At 35.5% G+C, this 17,186-nt stretch overlaps 1 protein-coding gene across 1 annotated transcript in view; it reads right to left on the bottom strand.

The window, feature by feature from the left end:
• Positions 1-2,608: 2,608 nt before the first annotated feature.
• The window catches only part of DARS1 (aspartyl-tRNA synthetase 1), a 38,999-nt gene continuing 24,421 nt past the window's right edge, over positions 2,609-17,186 (bottom strand). The window contains exons 8-16 of the mRNA XM_084524240.1: positions 12,101-12,212; positions 10,179-10,313; positions 8,873-9,020; positions 7,729-7,875; positions 6,684-6,726; positions 5,956-6,036; positions 5,185-5,296; positions 4,232-4,303; positions 2,609-2,822 (exon numbers count right to left, since the gene is read on the bottom strand). Of these exons, the coding sequence (XP_084380366.1) occupies positions 2,731-2,822; positions 4,232-4,303; positions 5,185-5,296; positions 5,956-6,036; positions 6,684-6,726; positions 7,729-7,875; positions 8,873-9,020; positions 10,179-10,313; positions 12,101-12,212 (942 nt within the window). The 3' untranslated portion in view covers positions 2,609-2,730. The remainder of the gene's footprint in view (positions 2,823-4,231; positions 4,304-5,184; positions 5,297-5,955; positions 6,037-6,683; positions 6,727-7,728; positions 7,876-8,872; positions 9,021-10,178; positions 10,314-12,100; positions 12,213-17,186) is intronic.

The raw sequence follows: 17,186 nt of genomic DNA, 5'->3' as shown, positions 1-17,186 counted from the left end.
ACAGAAGGGAGTCTGCGTGGTGCTTCGCTGCCTCCTGGGGTTACCCCACAACAGCAATGCACAGCCAGTGGCAATCAGTCCTGCACTTGACTTCCAGAAAACTAGCCTGAGTCCTCACTCCTGGTGGGCAGATTCAGACACAGATGGGTTTTCACAGGAAAATATTGTAGTTAAACTGCAGTAGTAAACTAAGGCTTTCTGGTGTTAGCTGATAACCAAAGACTCCCTGGCTATCCCTTACTATTATCATTTTTATTCCTAAGTATTTAAAAAGTTGTACCATAATTATTATTATCTTCATCTGTACATCATGAATGAAAAAAAAATTATCTTAACTGGTGGAAAAGCAGCAGCAACTGGGACTGGGTAAAATGCTAACATACAGCCAGAAATAGTGCAAATAAATGACTACACAGGTTTTCCAGAACTATCAAACCACAACTGCTACATATCAAAACACGACATAGTTCTGAATTACGATTTGGAGAGTTTTAACCAAATTCTAACACTGTGCAGCACTGATGTATCCTGTTTAAATGACATCCAGGACAAATGCATTTTTGCATTTTGATTTATGATCATAATTATTCTCAGTTAGCTATGAAAAATTGCATTAAAAAATTCTGCATACAAAGGAATCAGGGCCTCCAGCCAAATTCGAGTTCTTTTGCAGCTACTGTGAATAAATCAAACTAAAACATGAGCTTGAATAACTCTTAACAGAACTGGGATAAGCACAGTTGTTACAGGAGCATTTGTACAAAACTTGCTGCTGCATCTAGAGCAATGAACTTAATCTTCAGAACATTTTTTTTTGTTGGCATGAAATGTAAGCCAGTAATTTTGCTTAGTATTAGGAGGAAGTGCTTCCAATCTGGAATACATTACAAACTCTGGATTAAATAAAGTAATTAAATTAATTCCAGTTGGCTTAGCTGAATAAACAACTGTTTTGAAACTTGGATTCATCAGTAATAAGTCTGTGAAGATAAGCTGTACTTATAAGCCACTTAGCTTTGTAAAGTACAACTGGGTACACTGTAACATTTTAAATGAAAGTAAATGATTTGGGGAAGATTCCATAGTAAATTAATTGCACAACACTTACAAGCAAAGCTGTAAAATGTGTTATTCTTTGAATGGTGTGACTTCTAAACAAAGTTTAACTTTTACATTTCCAGTACTTTACCAAACTGACCTTTAGTATTCCTAAAATGATTGTTTTATAATGGAGAACTTGTCACAAAACATGAAAATTAAGTCTTGTTCAATGGCAGCTGCAAAAGATGATTTGCCCTTTTGTGAAATTCTACACAACTTATACACAGCCTCAATGACCTTTCTGTAGCATAACCGATATATGACTTCTCTGACATTTAAAAATCAAGGTAGCAACAGTAACACAGACTGTCTGAACTACACCTCCTACGGAAAACTCTTTAGCATGGAAAATGTTAAGGAAAAATTAAGTCAGGAGTCACAAATACGTATGAAAATCAGACTAACTGTATTGTAGGACCCAGGCATGGAATGGAATCCTTTGTTCTTTGGCGTCGATGCTTAAATGCTTTAAATTTGAAAAACAACCTTTGGATAAAGTACATAAAAGGAAGTTCCAAGTGGTTCCTCACAAAATGCAGGGCATATCTTTGGGGTTGGGAGGAGGAAGAGAAGTAGGTTTACATGCCACTGCAAAATAAGGAGATTCAAGGAGGTGATTCGTTTGATGTCTAGAATTTTAGAAGTACTCTGACTTAGAGAAACACCCAATTTCTCCAGATGTACAACTTTCAAACAGTTTGTGGCATTTATAGATGGAAAAAAATAAGATAGGTTTGCTTACATTATTTCCTTTTGTTTCATTGGCAATAGATATATGAAATCCTCATTGATTTACTTAGTTGTCATAGAGGCATGCAAACACTTGGCCTGTTCTCAAATTCACCATCCATTCATTTTCTGAGAATATTATATATCCCTCATGCATCCCATGAATGTATATAACCTCCTATCCAGTCTCAAACAGTAAAAAAATAAAGAATGGGCATGACTTCTATACAACTTCCAAAAAAAAAAGGCAAAAAATAAATTTAAACTTTAGACATTTATTACATCAGGTTTTTTTGCTTGTTTCAGTAAAACATTAACGATTCATGATTATCTTGTGAGGATATAAAGCAAAAATGAGAAAGGCATATCTTATCTAATTTATTTTGAGAGATTTATTGCAATCTGTTAAGATTTTTTGTTAAGAATGTTCCACTTCTCACCTGCTTTCTCTACCTAATACTCATGTAAATTAACAATTGGCTGGTTTCCTCCTGCTTTTTGAATTGCAAACATCCAGCTATTTCAGCTTTGAGCCACTTCTGTACTCCAAAACATTAAATCTTGCTGACATGAGTTAAAAATGCAGATTTTTTTATTGCATAATTTATTTAAATGTTTAGAAACTTGATACAATTTAATGTGACACTAGAACACTAGCTCCAAGTATCACATTTTCATTAAAAATGTGCAGTTGCCAATACAAAGTCTTGATCTGTTAAAATATTTTTTTTAAATAAATACCAAAGGGTAAAAAAAATTATTGTGGCACTTTAGCAAATGAGATGATCTTCTTTTATTGCATATTATAATGCTTAGATCAATACAGGTTCATCAGTAGCAAGAGATATGCTCACAATCATATTCTCAGGGCAAATCACCTCAAATTTTCAGAAGCTCTCATTAGGGTGTCAGTCGTTTGGGATCCCGTGGGAACATGGAGGTCTGACGAACATTATGCAGCCCTAGGTACAACATAGTTACTCTTTCTAGCCCTGCAACAAATGAAAAGAACACACATCAGTATAGTAAGTCTTTGGTACCAATCTGAAGCGCTGGTTCCAAACACTTCAGAGACATTAACTGCCATAGGCAACTACAGTAAAAACCTGCTTGGGGAATTTCATTCCAAACACTCTACAGTGCAGGAATACAGATTCAGCAATATGTACCCACGTACCTATTTGCCAATATCTTTATGATAATAAATACTTCACTGGTCATTGTGTTCTTTCTTCCCAAAACCTTAGAGGTTTGTGCATACTGAAAAACGTGTAAAGATGTCCACATCCATGGGGCTAGATACGCACCCCAGCCACACTGACAAGAAACCCAGATGCCTACTCGTATTCACACACTGCTCCCCCTGTGTTAAAGTTTCCAGCTAAAACAACTAGAGAACAGTGATCATTCTCACAGCATCTTTGGTTTGGCAGATACTTGGGCCTGGCCTCTGGGATGTGTGATGAGGAGCATTTACATTGCAGAAAAGACACAGCTTCAGCTTCCTCGATATCAGTTGTGACTGGCCTAAATGATTGGGGATTGTCTATAAATGCTGATGATCACTGATGCTAACATCTTTTAAGTATTTCAAAACAGCTGTCCCAAAAGCATATTGCATTTCAACACATTTACTAAAGGCATACTTAGGAGGTTGTTCTCTTAACGTGCCAGGAATATATTAAGCGTACCTTACCACAGTGAGGCAAATGCAGAAAGACTGAATCAAAGAACTCACTGTGCATATTGCTCAGGACCTAACAAAGTATCTTATTTCCACATACATAAAGAGATTTCATTCTACTAATGAAAGCAGTGTCTATAAGTGAAAATTGTTATCATTAAGATATGAAAAAACTCTTTGTTCATTTTAGTATGTACAATGCTCACACCCAAGACAGGAAGGCTGTAGACATCAATACCTTTGCAGAAACTATTAGCATCAGCCGAAGTTAATCAGTAACATTCAGTCAAATTGCAGTGAATAAAGACAGAAGCAATCACTTGCTTCTTTTCACTGCACAACAGCTTAATCAAATGCATTAAGATACCAGTGGCTTCTGGTATTAGTAGACTGTGATATATCCATACATAATGCAGTATTTTCTTGCCTCCTTACATTTTTCTCTTTGGTAAAATTCAAAGATGACCTGCTAGGCTAATAAATCAGTGTATTTTCTCTTGTGATCACCTACCTTTTAAATTTGGCACACTCTGCCATTATTTTTTGCCATTACATCTTACTGTTTACTTTCTCTCCTTAAATTCCTCAGGATAAACATTTCCACACATTTTGCTAACAAGACTACTACCATGAATTTTATATTGAACCCTGACAGAGAATGAACAGCTTAAGTTAAGGTCAGGCTAACACAGAATATAATAAAATAAACATACTTACCTATACCACCACCAGCATGTGGAGGTGCACCAAACCGAAAGGAATCGATATATGCCTTTATTTTCTCCAGATCTAGGCAAGAAAAAGGTGCATTTGGCTTGGGGTTCATTAAACAGGTGAGAAACATGTAAGTGACTAGGGGACTGCAAACAAAACAAAAAATCTACCAAGGTGACTTAAAAACTAGCAGTGTGGTTTCACTCATAAAGTGCAAATAAATTACCCAGCAATGTCTACAAGTTATGCCCATAGCAATTTTATTCTATTACTGTTAATAATTTAAATCAGGGAACTGAGTAAGAGCTAAGCTTGTCATCATTTATGGAAACTAGTGAATTCCTGAATAAACTGCAATGAGAAAGTAATGATTTAATAACTGTTTTTCTCTCATGCTACAGTGAGAGATACTCCTTTTTTGCTAGTATCTTCTTGACATTTCACTTCACTATGCACTGAAAGCATAATTTCAATCTACACTTTACATTCCCGATCTCTACCAAATTTACTCTTCTACCCTTTTACTATTAGTCAGCTTTGTCCTTAAATTTCATCACTTATTGCTTATTTGCTCTCAGTTCAAGATATAAAAAAGGGACAACCAACCACTCTGCTGGAGTACTCCACAAGAAGTCTGTGAGAGTACAGAATGAGACTTGTTTGCCTACCCTCCTTCTATTGAAGGTATTTCCTGTGTTACGTCCTCTCTAAAGCCCTTGGAAACAATTCCTTTTCATCAAGGTGTTGCTGGGAAACTAATTAGTTTCTTAATACCACCACTCTAGATTAAAATGGTTGAACAATTAGATGGATCAACATTATGCATGAAACAGTGTTGTGATTTTAGCATTACCACCACGTATTAAATTCTGTCCCAAATTCTTCCTCTAAACAAAGCTAATCCAATCACAATTTATAATCTTTTAAACTGAGCTTTAAGTTGTTTATCTTGTTACCAATGCCGTGATGCTGGGCTCTTTCTGTCAGCAGCTGAGGATCATGAATTCTCTGAGCTCCAGACAAAATCTCTTCTCCCCTCATGAACATATCATAAGAGTTAGAGTTTTTCTGGAAAGACAAAGATTAGTTTATTTCCCATCTAAAGTTGCTTCATTCTTAGATGGCAAATACACACCTCTCAGTAACTTCACTTAGATATCCAAAGCTATGTAGTAACAGTGCAATGTATGTGGGTCTGCCCTGGAATTAGAGTATATTTTCTCCCCTCGTTAGTTTTGAGTCTATTTTAAAGAACAAAAGTTCCTCCACACACACTTTGAAAAAGACATTGCATCTGCAGGCAGTAATCCAAGCAAAAGACGCTGTAAAGATATTTACTCTGTATTCTGGAATAAACTGGGGAATTTTTTATCAATGCAAAAAAGTGGATTTCTGTTGAAGTGTCTGTTGCCCTCAAAGAATGTTTTTGTCTCTTTTTAGTGATGGAGGAACTGGAGATCTCTTCTAGTGGCTGTGGAGATCTCTTCAGTAAAGCTCCTCCAATTTCAGCTATATATACGTATTTCTTTCTGGTATGTTTTCACTGGTGAAGGGCAACTGTAAACACTTTGTGGGCCACATACAACTGACCTACTCTTGTTACCAGAATTTCAATTACAACAGCAGATCATATAAAAATACTTTATCTATTCTGTCAAGTTATCCCTATACAGTGTAATTTCAACTTCAAGAAAGCCCCCCAGACATCAACAAAGAACTTTACTTACAGGGTTTACTGGGTCTGGCATTGTGTAAAAAGGCCTCACAGCAAGAGGGTATTTGTCAAGTATATAGAAGTCTGTGTCATACTGAAAGATGATGATTTTCAGAAGTTAGCAAAAGTGAAAACAAAGTGAAGAACAATTTAATACTACACACAATCAGTGAATCTTTGAAATCTTAAAAAAAAAATCCCATTAACTTTGCATAAGTTTGACAGTATTATCTTCAAAAATGAGTTATCAATAAAAGTAGTATATTATTTATCCATTTCCCAATACTTCTTCTATCACGAACTTAAGAATTTTTAGCAGCAAAACATCTTGCCAAAGTAATAGCCCCCCCGCCCAAGATCTCATTTTTCTTCCTGAAGAACTTAGAATCCGTTCTGCTGGTTTTTAATTATCCTAATAAACGTTTTTTCAGAAGTACTATCCTGTTTGGTATGTTCAACATAAATAGTAAAATATTGAAAATGGTTTGGAATATATTATTAATAAAGACAAAGCTGTTGGTAGATTAAAATGGCAAAAACAAAATGGTAATGCAGTCACACAATTAGGAAATGCTATGCTAATCACAAATCCTTCACAACTTTTGCATGTTGATACTGTTTTCTTAATCAGTGTGTAAGAAATTAAGTTACACGAAGTAGCCATTTATATGTACCCAGTGATTCCATTATATCAGGCTTCAGATTCAATGACAAACATATTTATTCTAAAATGATCATTACCTTTTCCTTTACCAGGCGTCCCAGGAGCTTTTCATTAGGTGTGCTGAAAAAGATTATCATCATTATCATTAAGTGATTTAAACTTTTACTGATTATATACTTCATAAAGCTAAAAAGACTAAGCTACAGGTTTGCTGCAGTCTGTCCTTCAGAAAATGTATTCTTTGTTTCTGTGTGTTTTGGATTGTACAAACAAATTTCAGAAATCAAGTACATTTATTTCTGTTCCTAAGTACTTCGTATGGGTCCTAGGAGTCCCTTAAATTAACTGATACCTAACAATATTCTTGTTCTTATTATAGCTACTTTCTAGTCACTGTATTCATATTACTGAATACTTGTGTAATCTGTTTTATATGGGCATATATCTTGTGCAGTGATTTCTTTTCAGACACAGTGAGAAATGCTCTAAGCAGCTAGCGAGGAAATTATTTTGCTATAGCAAGGTCTTACAACTGAAATGTCTTTGACACAAAGTTCCTTTAATTGTAATATCACATATTATCCTAATGGTTCCGGATATATTATTGGAAAGAACAGAAATGTTTTATCATAGTAAGCATCTTCAGAAATATCTATATATAATCAGTTAATTAAAACCATCTTTCAAGCCAATCAATGGGAATGCAATCAACTGCTTAACCATTTTCCTCAGGGGTGGAAAAAGGTAATGGGAAGGCATTACTGAAAAGACAGACCTTAAGACTGAAGAATCTTTTTGTTTAACCCTATCCAAATACATACATCAATTCACATGAAGGACTGCAATTGTTATATAAAAAAGCGCTTCTTCTAACCTTAGAAGGTTCAAGTTCCTCTCACTTCATGTTGTAACTTTTAGTTTTTTAAATTTTAGAGTTTATATGTATAGCCTACAGTAAGAGAAAGGACTACTTCCATATCCATTCCTTTATTTGTCAAGTGATCTGGATATAAGTGCTGTTTATTCCTCTCAAACTTTGCAGTTCCTTCTTGAGGGCTCAGTTGCACAGTACGGGATTTAAACCTTAACTTCGACTGACACATTTGGGCATTGCCAAAGTACCTCAGGTCATCTTCATCACCCATCTCAACACCAGCCTCCCTAAGCATGGCCACACCTTCACGATATTCCAGTCTCAGAGTTGGCTCCAAGAACTTAAATGGCTCACATGGGAACTGTTTGTTCACAGTCTGAATTTCAGTTTGGAATCTACACAGAAGAAAACAAGAATAGACGCAAAATACAAAATAATTATGAAGCGTATCTAATAATGATTTTTCATTGACCATACAAGAATAATACAAGTCTGCCACAAGAGGTCCCTCTTGCAACATAAAAAACTTTTTTAAAGCATCTTCCTGGAGAAATTCTGTATAATCCCAATGAAATGTTTCACATAATGTTTCACAAACGTTTCACATGCAATCCAATGATATATGTGTTAATATTTTACTATTACTTCTGTTTTACTCCTTTTGTAAGAAATAATTGACTAGGTCAAATTTTCACAGTTAATACATCTAGAAACCAACCCTTTCATTTGTAATCTTTAGCAGAGATCTCCTTTGATTTAAGTAATACCCTATTTCAAATATAAAAGAGAAATTTCTTTCTAGACTGATGAAAAGATTTGCATTTCTTCTGGCAAAATAGTCTAACTTGTAAGCAAATGAAAACCACTTCCTAAACTTCTGGCCTGGCTTTTTAATGAGTTAGACTATGAATAATGGAAACTAGTTTTTGTTGCTGTCATGGCAGAGACGCGGGCTGTTACAATAAATTTTATTCAGGAAAGCCACCTTAAACAGTTAATATTGATCTTAATTTCAAAACAGAACAATCAGTCTACCTGTGGTGGAACAACAGGAAGCATATTTTACATTAATGATAGATCATTTGTATTAGAAAGCCCATTCAGCAATGAACAGCAAGTTTTTGTGGCACAAACTGGCATACTGTAGGAAATTCAAGTTTGGCTAAAAACAGACAATGTACTGGCCTATGGTTTTAGCAAACTTTTGAAGTCAGGTACAAAGAAATGGTTAAGAGCAAAACAACAGTGTTTGAAGTTCTCTTGTTGTAAATCAGGTTACTAGTGATTGATTCTCTGACAGGCTGAGGACAAAATGCTTACCCATTTGATACCACAGTGCAAGAGATTTCAAACAAATGAAGTTGCTCATGAAATGGAAAATGTTCTCATTACCTCTCCTGAAGTCCCTTGAATATCTGCACCATGGTATCTGCAATCTCATCTACCACTTCATGATAGTGATAGTTAAAAGCCATTTCAATATCCAGACCAACAAACTCGGTCAGGTGTCTGTGTGTATTGGAGTCCTCAGCTCTAAAAACTGTAAAATTAAACAGAAATTCTAACTGACCTGAAATTGTAATTCTGTTTTGAAAAAATAACACAGACAATCAAACACATCAGTAATTGGACCACAGACAATGCTGTCTCCAGACACAACAATTTTTACTGAGAAACAAGAAGAAAACTAGCTGCCTCAAAGCATCATTTCTAACAACAATGACAGCATTATTGTAGCTGTGGTGGTCAAAGGATGCAAGACAGACAAGACTTGCAGAGAGGTAGTACCTCTTGTCACACTAACAGACAGAAGCGGGAAAAACAGACGAGCCTTCAGGCACACACAATTCTCAGATTTAAAAACTACCTTTTTCACAGGAAACATACTTGTATGTGTGAATGTTCTGATTTTTTTTTTCAGGTATATGAGTCTGACATATAAACATGCCTTCCTAAAAAACACGACTCGTGTTAGTAATTAATGAGACATTTAAGGTCTTCTGAATTACTTGCTTTTTTTTTTTTTTTTAGTTTTACATGCTGTTATTGATTTGTTTTCCAGCATTTTCACTTTACATATCTTTAAACCTGTCTTTGAGGTCTTAGCAAAAGATGCTTTATTGCCACCTGATAGGCAACGTCCTATCAGCTTATGAGAAAGACAGAGTATGAGACAAGAAAATATTAAATTTGGATTATTTACTGACAGCCCAGTTACAAGTACACATTTTCTACATAACGCTGTTTGGTACATATACAAGAGCAAGGGATAAGTACTTGTTAATATGCAATCTGAAGTACATAAAACTTAGCTTGCCTATTTTAGCTGCTTGCCACTGGGCAACTAAAGCATGCTTAATAGCCAACTATGGCTTCAGTAATTGCAGTGTTCTTCCAAGTTCTCCATCATACTATTAGCTTCCAGTGCAACTCTATTCTTTCTCCCCAGAGAACAGCAGACACTGGAGAAGACAATTCCATCTGTATTTCAGCATCTTAGTTATACTTCCAGCAACCTCCCCGTCGACTTTATTCTCATTTGTCACCCCAACTGAAATTTCTGTTTGGTGTGTGAAACCATATTAAGTGAAAGCATTCAAGGCTTTCAAGTTATGTGATATCTTACTTGTAACTGCTAAAAGCCATCACTGCAAACATCATAATATAGATAAGCCAATGCATTTCTTATGTTTCTTACCTGGCCCAACACAGAAAACTTTTTCAAAGTCAGCACATATACACATCTGCTTGTACAGCTGGGGGGACTGAGCCAGGTAGGCACTGCTTTTGAAGTATGATACAGTAAACACATTGGCTCCTCCTTCACTGGCAGCTGAAAAGCAAATGCTTAATCATTAAAATAAAAATGTAAAAAAAAATATAGGTAAACTGATAGCCATACATCTAAAGATAAGCAGATTTTTGTACAAAGCATGTTAAGAGGAAAAAGATAGGCTTTCTTAATGCTAAGGGAAGCTTTGCAGCTCAGGACTGTCAGACATTGTCTTGCAAATCTGCAAATTGAGTTGAGAGAGTTTAATATGTTACTATTCCCAGCTGTCCCTCACCCTCACCTTTTAGTGAGGACGGCAGAGAACGTATGCTCATACCACACCACATCTACTTGCAGCCCAACATTTCTGTAGAAACCAATCTTTATCAGCGATGCAAGCTTCAAAGACAGTTAACTGCAAAGGCCGAGATCTGAGGCACATCCTGTTTTGCCAGGACCGTCCTTTCTAACAGAGGACTGGGCAAATGTCTGAGTTGTCTGAAGGCACTAATATATCTCAGAGCCCAAACTAGATTTAACATTACTTAATAGTCTTTGAAGATTCTTATGTTAAGATAACACTAAACAAAGTGCTAATTACTATTATTACTAGCCTTTCCACTATAATTAATCTTCTTCTTTCATCACCACTACTCCCACTGAAATAGTTTCAGTGACTTGTTATTTTTGAATACAGGTAACCTTTTAAATATCAAATCTTAAAACAACTATGATATGTAGCTTCAAAGTTTAGTAAGGACTGCATTGATTTAACTTAGTTATTTTTTAAAAACGTTATCTCATTCAAACAATAGGATGCATGCTTGCTTGCTTGCTTTCAATGGTACATTGCACAGTAAGAATAGCACACTTCCTCAAAGGTCCTAGGTAAATAAACTGGCTGCTTGGGAGTCTTTAACATTTCATGATATTCATCTGTCTCTGTAGGAAAAGTTATCCTATTTTCAATGATACTTTCCATATTGTAAGAATAGTTGCTTGAATGAATTTTCTTAAAAAGTCCTGGTTTCATCTCAATCAAGAGCTGTCTTCAAAAATATAAATACAGAGGTGTAAAACTCAGTAGGCAAAAGGAATGCATACCATGAGCACATACAATGAGAATAATACAAACATTCTACCCTCCAGTAATGTTTTACATGTCTTAGTGACATCAATAACATCTAAAAGCACACCAATAAGATTGAAGAAAAAACATCCACCTGTAAATCATGGATTTTGACAATATAACAGATCAGCAACAGAATCAGAAGCAAAATCAACACAGCCAGACTTTTAGTCAGGCTAAAACCTTTGGACCATACTAACAGGAAAATGATACTACCAATCCTCCATCCAGCCATCTGTTCATCGGTACAGAAGTGACACACTTTATACAGTGGCATCATGTTATACCATGGTGTGTTTGTTGTAGCTTCTTTATGATGCAAGCTGCTTTTAGTCTAATTTAGAATTTTTTATTTCAATACTGGGAATGGAATTTTAGACTCAACACTAAGAACACTGATCTGAAGACCAATGTATATGATCAGGCATCCATATTTAAACAAATTAAAACTTTAAAGGTACTGCCAAATACCTAAGTCAGGTATATACAGAATTTGTCTTATCAATCTTTTAGCATCCAAAGACAGGAGAAGAATGAAGAACAACTTCCATACTTCCTTTGTTTGTTAGGTTGTCTAAATTTGTTTGTTTGTTATCTAAATGAGAAATACAATTTTATTTTTTTGTTAATAAAGTAGTTACCAAATTTTTAGCAGATAGGTACACTGAGCAAATATAAAAGAAGCAGATCTATAGCTCCTGGATCAAATATACAATACCTGAAATGATTTTGGGAGTCTGAATTTCCACAAATCCTTTGCGAATGAGAGTTTCTCTGAAAAGCTGACAAATACCAGACTGAAGGCAGAAAACTGCCTGACTGGTGGAGGTCTATAAAGAGAAGATAAAATAAAGAATCCTAAGTTAGTTTAATTTTCCCAACTCTGTTGCTTTTTCTGTACAGCTGTCAGAACAATATAAACTACATTTATTCTCTTAGGAACGGTAGGCTGTTGTATTTGCTTAAACAGAGAAAAGTGCAGTTTAGTAATTATTTAATACACAAGAAGAAATAGGGATGGAAACAACAGAAACTCCTCATTTCAGTTTACAGCATATTCTGTTATAAAGGAGGCATTATGGTCAATTCAACATTTAAACACTGATTTATAAGTTATGCTTCTGCAAATAAAGGTTTTATAGTAAAAAATTGAATAAAAACACTAAACCTATTAAAAAGCTTTCAGCACACTTAGCTAGAACAGTTGCAGCCATATACCATGCATGATAAGAGCAAAGCCCTTACTTACATAAGGTCAAAATGTTTGTGCCTACTAAAGACTACAGAATACATGTTTGTCACGTAAAACCAGTCACGTGCTAACCACATATGACACAGGCACAAAAACATCCTCAAAAGAAGGTCTGAACCCCCAACAGCATTTAACAGTCCACGTAGCACCTGATCACATGAACTGCAGTTTTTCTGTTCTTTCCAAGTTTACTTCAGAAGTACATTTAGCTGAAAACCTGAACTGATCAGCTTCTGCTTGTTTATGCACATGACACAGGTAAGCCACTTATCTGGTTAACAAATATCTACACTAAACATTCTTTGAACACTCTTGGGTTTTAGTGTGAAGAAAAAAATCCCTTAGCAAATGCTCAAAGCACTGCAACACGTCAGCACTGAACCCGTATCTGATTTTGTGCTTGCAGCATTTAAGAACTGGCAGTTAGCAACCTACAAACGTAGACAGAACCTAACGAATTCCTGCAAACAACTTAGAAAACATTTCTTTACGACAACCTGCGTCACAGCACTGTTTACTTCTCCTTTCTGCAAGGTACCCTACTTGTCAGTTAGGGTAAGGAGAGCCTTGTGGGCTTTTTCACATGACTCCTACCAAACCACAAAACAAAAGAACGCAGTCAAAACAAAATACATAAGCACCCAAATTTAGACAGTCAGTTAGTGGATATGTTGAAATAAATCTACATTTATCATCTCTGGGAGATGAAGATAGCACCTAACTGAAAAACTGAAAGAAAACTGTAATAATACTGCATATTTGTAGTAATTTGGAGTTATCTGCAATTTTAGCAGACTGGTATCTCAGGAGCGTAAGGGGCTGAGCCTAGTCAATAATTGCTAGCAGCTCTCGCTGTCTGATAGCATTAACCACAGCCACTACTCTTACTGCTTTCAAAATGAAGGAAATGAGGTTTTGAGCAACAGTTACAAAAGCACCCTCAAACTTTTTCACCTTTTTTCCACAGGTCTCCCAGAGTCAGACATATGCTAGGACCAGAAAGGTAGCCCAAGCTGGGTGTGTAATTTGTGGTAGCGTTATATCAAAGCACCCAAATGATTCAAAGGGATATAATAAATACACATTTTACATATGCATATATCTATTTAACTATCTCCTATTTAGAAGCTGAAAGAGATTTTACAAGAAATTACAACCCAAACAGTCACATTTGGGTTTACCAATACAGTTTTTGATAAAGTACACAAGCTTTAAAAAAAATTAAGAAACAAAACGTGCAACAATTACTTAAGGTAGGACAGTAACAACGACTCCTCTATCCTTCTTATGAACCAGCACCAGCTCCATGCCAGAGCAGGTAGGAATAGTACTAAGGTATACACTCTCAGGAAAAAGAGAAATGGTGATGTGCTAAGCCCAATCTGAGAGCAATTACTTGCTCTGAAGCCTAGAGGCGTGCACAAAAACACAGCTGGTAAATAACTAACACACCTCTACTAATAATACTTTGCCAGGTAGTAACAACCCTTTGCCTTAGTGAGGATGCAGAGCAAAGACACTGTCTTCCCAATCCCATCTGTAATGATAAACTATCTTAAAAAATAATGCTTATGAAAAGAGCCACATTCATTGGTCTGGACACACTGAAGCTTTTGCTTTAACTATAGACCAAGAAAAGAACAAGCAGCAATTCTCCACACCTCAAATTACATCTGACAAGACCACTCTTCTTACTACCAAAGGTAACTGAGCTTCAGTGCTCATTCATTCAGAGACTGCCAGAAGGGTAACTGTTGAGTATATGATCCTGCAGTCAGTCTCCTTGCAAGAATTAAAGAGGCCAAGAAGACAGTTGAGATAAACTCCTAAAGAAGTGCATCTATCAACACGCAGTGGAGTCAAATGGATGACCTCAAACTACAACTTTCCAAAGATTTTAAATATGTGTCTACACAAAGCAATTTTTTCGGATCCAATTATGTCCTCTGCACTGGAATGTTTGGGACAAAAAGAGACTAAATTTATCTGAAGAAAATAATTCATGCTGTTGTCTTTAACTGAGACACTGGTATGTGTGTTATGAGGTCTGGTTATACTGGTAGGTAACAGTTCCCATTTGAGATACCACACTTAGCTGCAAACATAACAATCTGAAGGCAGAGACAGCTGTCAAAGAGAATCGATTTTTACCTTTGTCTCAAACAACATTTCACTATGGCATTCTTTTCCTGTGGTGTTTACTCTAATATAAACTCTTCCCCTTATATACTGGGAAATTCTTGTCTGAGACAATGACAAAGACAGTAAATGATCCTTCAAGTGTGAAGCAGAAACTGAAACAAACTTATGCCACTTAAATGTTGTTGCTGTTAACAGTGTTGATGTTTAAACTTGGTCAGCAGAATTTATTTCACAAGAAAATTTGTTATTTCTAATAATCAAAGCAGAAAAGATGTTTAGCTAACAATAGCTTACAGTTGGACCAGATGATCTTGGAGGTCTCTTCCAACCTTAATGATTCTATGAGTGCTGAAATACAAGTTTTCATCATAACTTCACTGTGTTTAGTATTTAAATGCTATAAAGGGAAGTGATATTAGAACAGAGTAGCTTAACACTGTACAACTATAAAAACAATTATCAAATTCTATTTAACACAATCTGCAACATTAAAATAATTGCATTTATGTAAGTCAGAGATGAATATGTTTCAGAAGAATCAAGGGCAGTTAACACCTTACATGATTGTATCTCTAAGAGGTGTGACTGAGGCATAGATGTGCAAAGCTGTGAATTTTGTTTTACGCACATCAGCCACGGAATTTGTTCTGCACTTTTTACATTTTTGTTTGCCTGCTGTAGCTACCTATCTTCTATCACAATCACTAATACATACTATGGGCTAAACAAAAAGGGAAAATAATGTCAACTATTGTTTCAAATAACATACATTATTTTAAATAAGGTAGATAATTTCCCAAATCCTTTATCTTATATGTGAGGAATCAAGTTTTTGCTAGGAAACCAGGATTATTTTGCTAGGAAACCAGGATTAAAAGATTGTTACTTAAGGTAAATCCTAAGTGGTTGAAATCAATTGTTTCATTCACATTCAGTATCAGTTTATAGTACAACAGAAAGATATGAACGTGAAGTTTGCCTAAGAGACTGGGAGTGTGTTATGTCATCACAGCCAAATCACTACACACAATAAAACAAGCTGTATATCAGGTTGTTCATTATAGCTTTAAGTCAGTCAGGAAAACTACAGCTTTTGCAATGAGTAAACTGAATTCAACACAATGAAATCAAGCTTAAAGTAATCAAGTATTTTGAAAAACCAAACTACATTAAGATCAATGAACAGCACTATCACATAACAGTCTGACATCCATAAACTACTAAACATACAGGTTTAATGGTTATGCACTACCCTGAGCAGTTTAAACAAGATAATATTGACTCTAAAAGGACTACGCTTTGGTCTCAGTGAGCTGTGCATTAGCAGACATAATTATAGCATCAGGACCACTAAATGCATATAATTCAAGCCAAATGCAGACAGATACCATTAAGATAAAAACCCTGCTGGACATCAAAAAATAAGCCAGAGCAAGGACATCAGTCAGGACATTGTTAAAACCCAATGAACCTGAATTGGTTTTTAATTCAGAGCAAGACATACTAGGAAGCAAAATCCAAAAAACAGTGTTTCACTTGATGCCTTGTCTTTATTGCTTTTTGCTTACCACTAATCTTCACGAAATGTCTGTTTAACAATTTCTGTAGGTGTTCTTACATATATGATAAGTCACTGAATACTGCAGTCAAACTTTAGCACAGCAGAAAGTAGAGATTTAAAAATACCATCAGTACTCTAGTTTACTTTTTTTGACTTGTTCCAAGAAGGAGCTATAAAGGAAATGTATACAGAATCAAATACTTGAACTCCATTAAGATATCATGAAAAACGGATACTTAGGTCAGCAGCAGTTTCCTCACAGTCACCTGTGGCTAAGTTAAAGGATATCTGATCTGTACAAGGACTCCTCTTCATTCACACCATCTCTCTTGACACTAGACCCTCAGTTTTTCTAACTCTATAATTATGGGATCTGTATTTTATGAGTTAACTCATCAGGAAGATTCTACCTAAGTCATCATTCCTTGGAAAGTTGTTTGTTGTTGTTGTTTTTTTGTTTTTTTTTTTTTTTCTGAAAACCAGCTCCTTTCATTTATGCAAGTTTTACAGCTCCACTTCATCATGATTTCATCCCACCCAAAGAACTCACTGTTAATCACTACTTAAGATTAGATAAATCACTACTAAACTACTTTAAAGATTGTATTAAATGGACAAATGTAATTTTAGTTCCATGCTAAGGATTTTTTTAGTCCATGTCTAGCCAAGGTACATGCATTTAGTTTAAATCTTCAGTTTGTTAAATCAGTATCTTTATTTTTTATATTCAATGACCTCCTTCTTCCTTAAAAAATTGGGGCGCTAAGGAAACCAGAACTAGATGGCACATCTGTGGTTGGACTTCCTCCCGCACCTGCAAGCACAGATCATCACAGCATCTCCATCAGA

The sequence above is a fragment of the Aythya ferina genome, assembly GCF_964211825.1.
Source record: "Aythya ferina genome assembly, chromosome: 6".
Taxonomy (NCBI): Eukaryota; Metazoa; Chordata; class Aves; order Anseriformes; family Anatidae; genus Aythya; species Aythya ferina.
The sequence above is the reverse complement of the archived record's forward strand: the minus strand, read 5'-3'. Positions and strand labels throughout refer to the sequence as shown.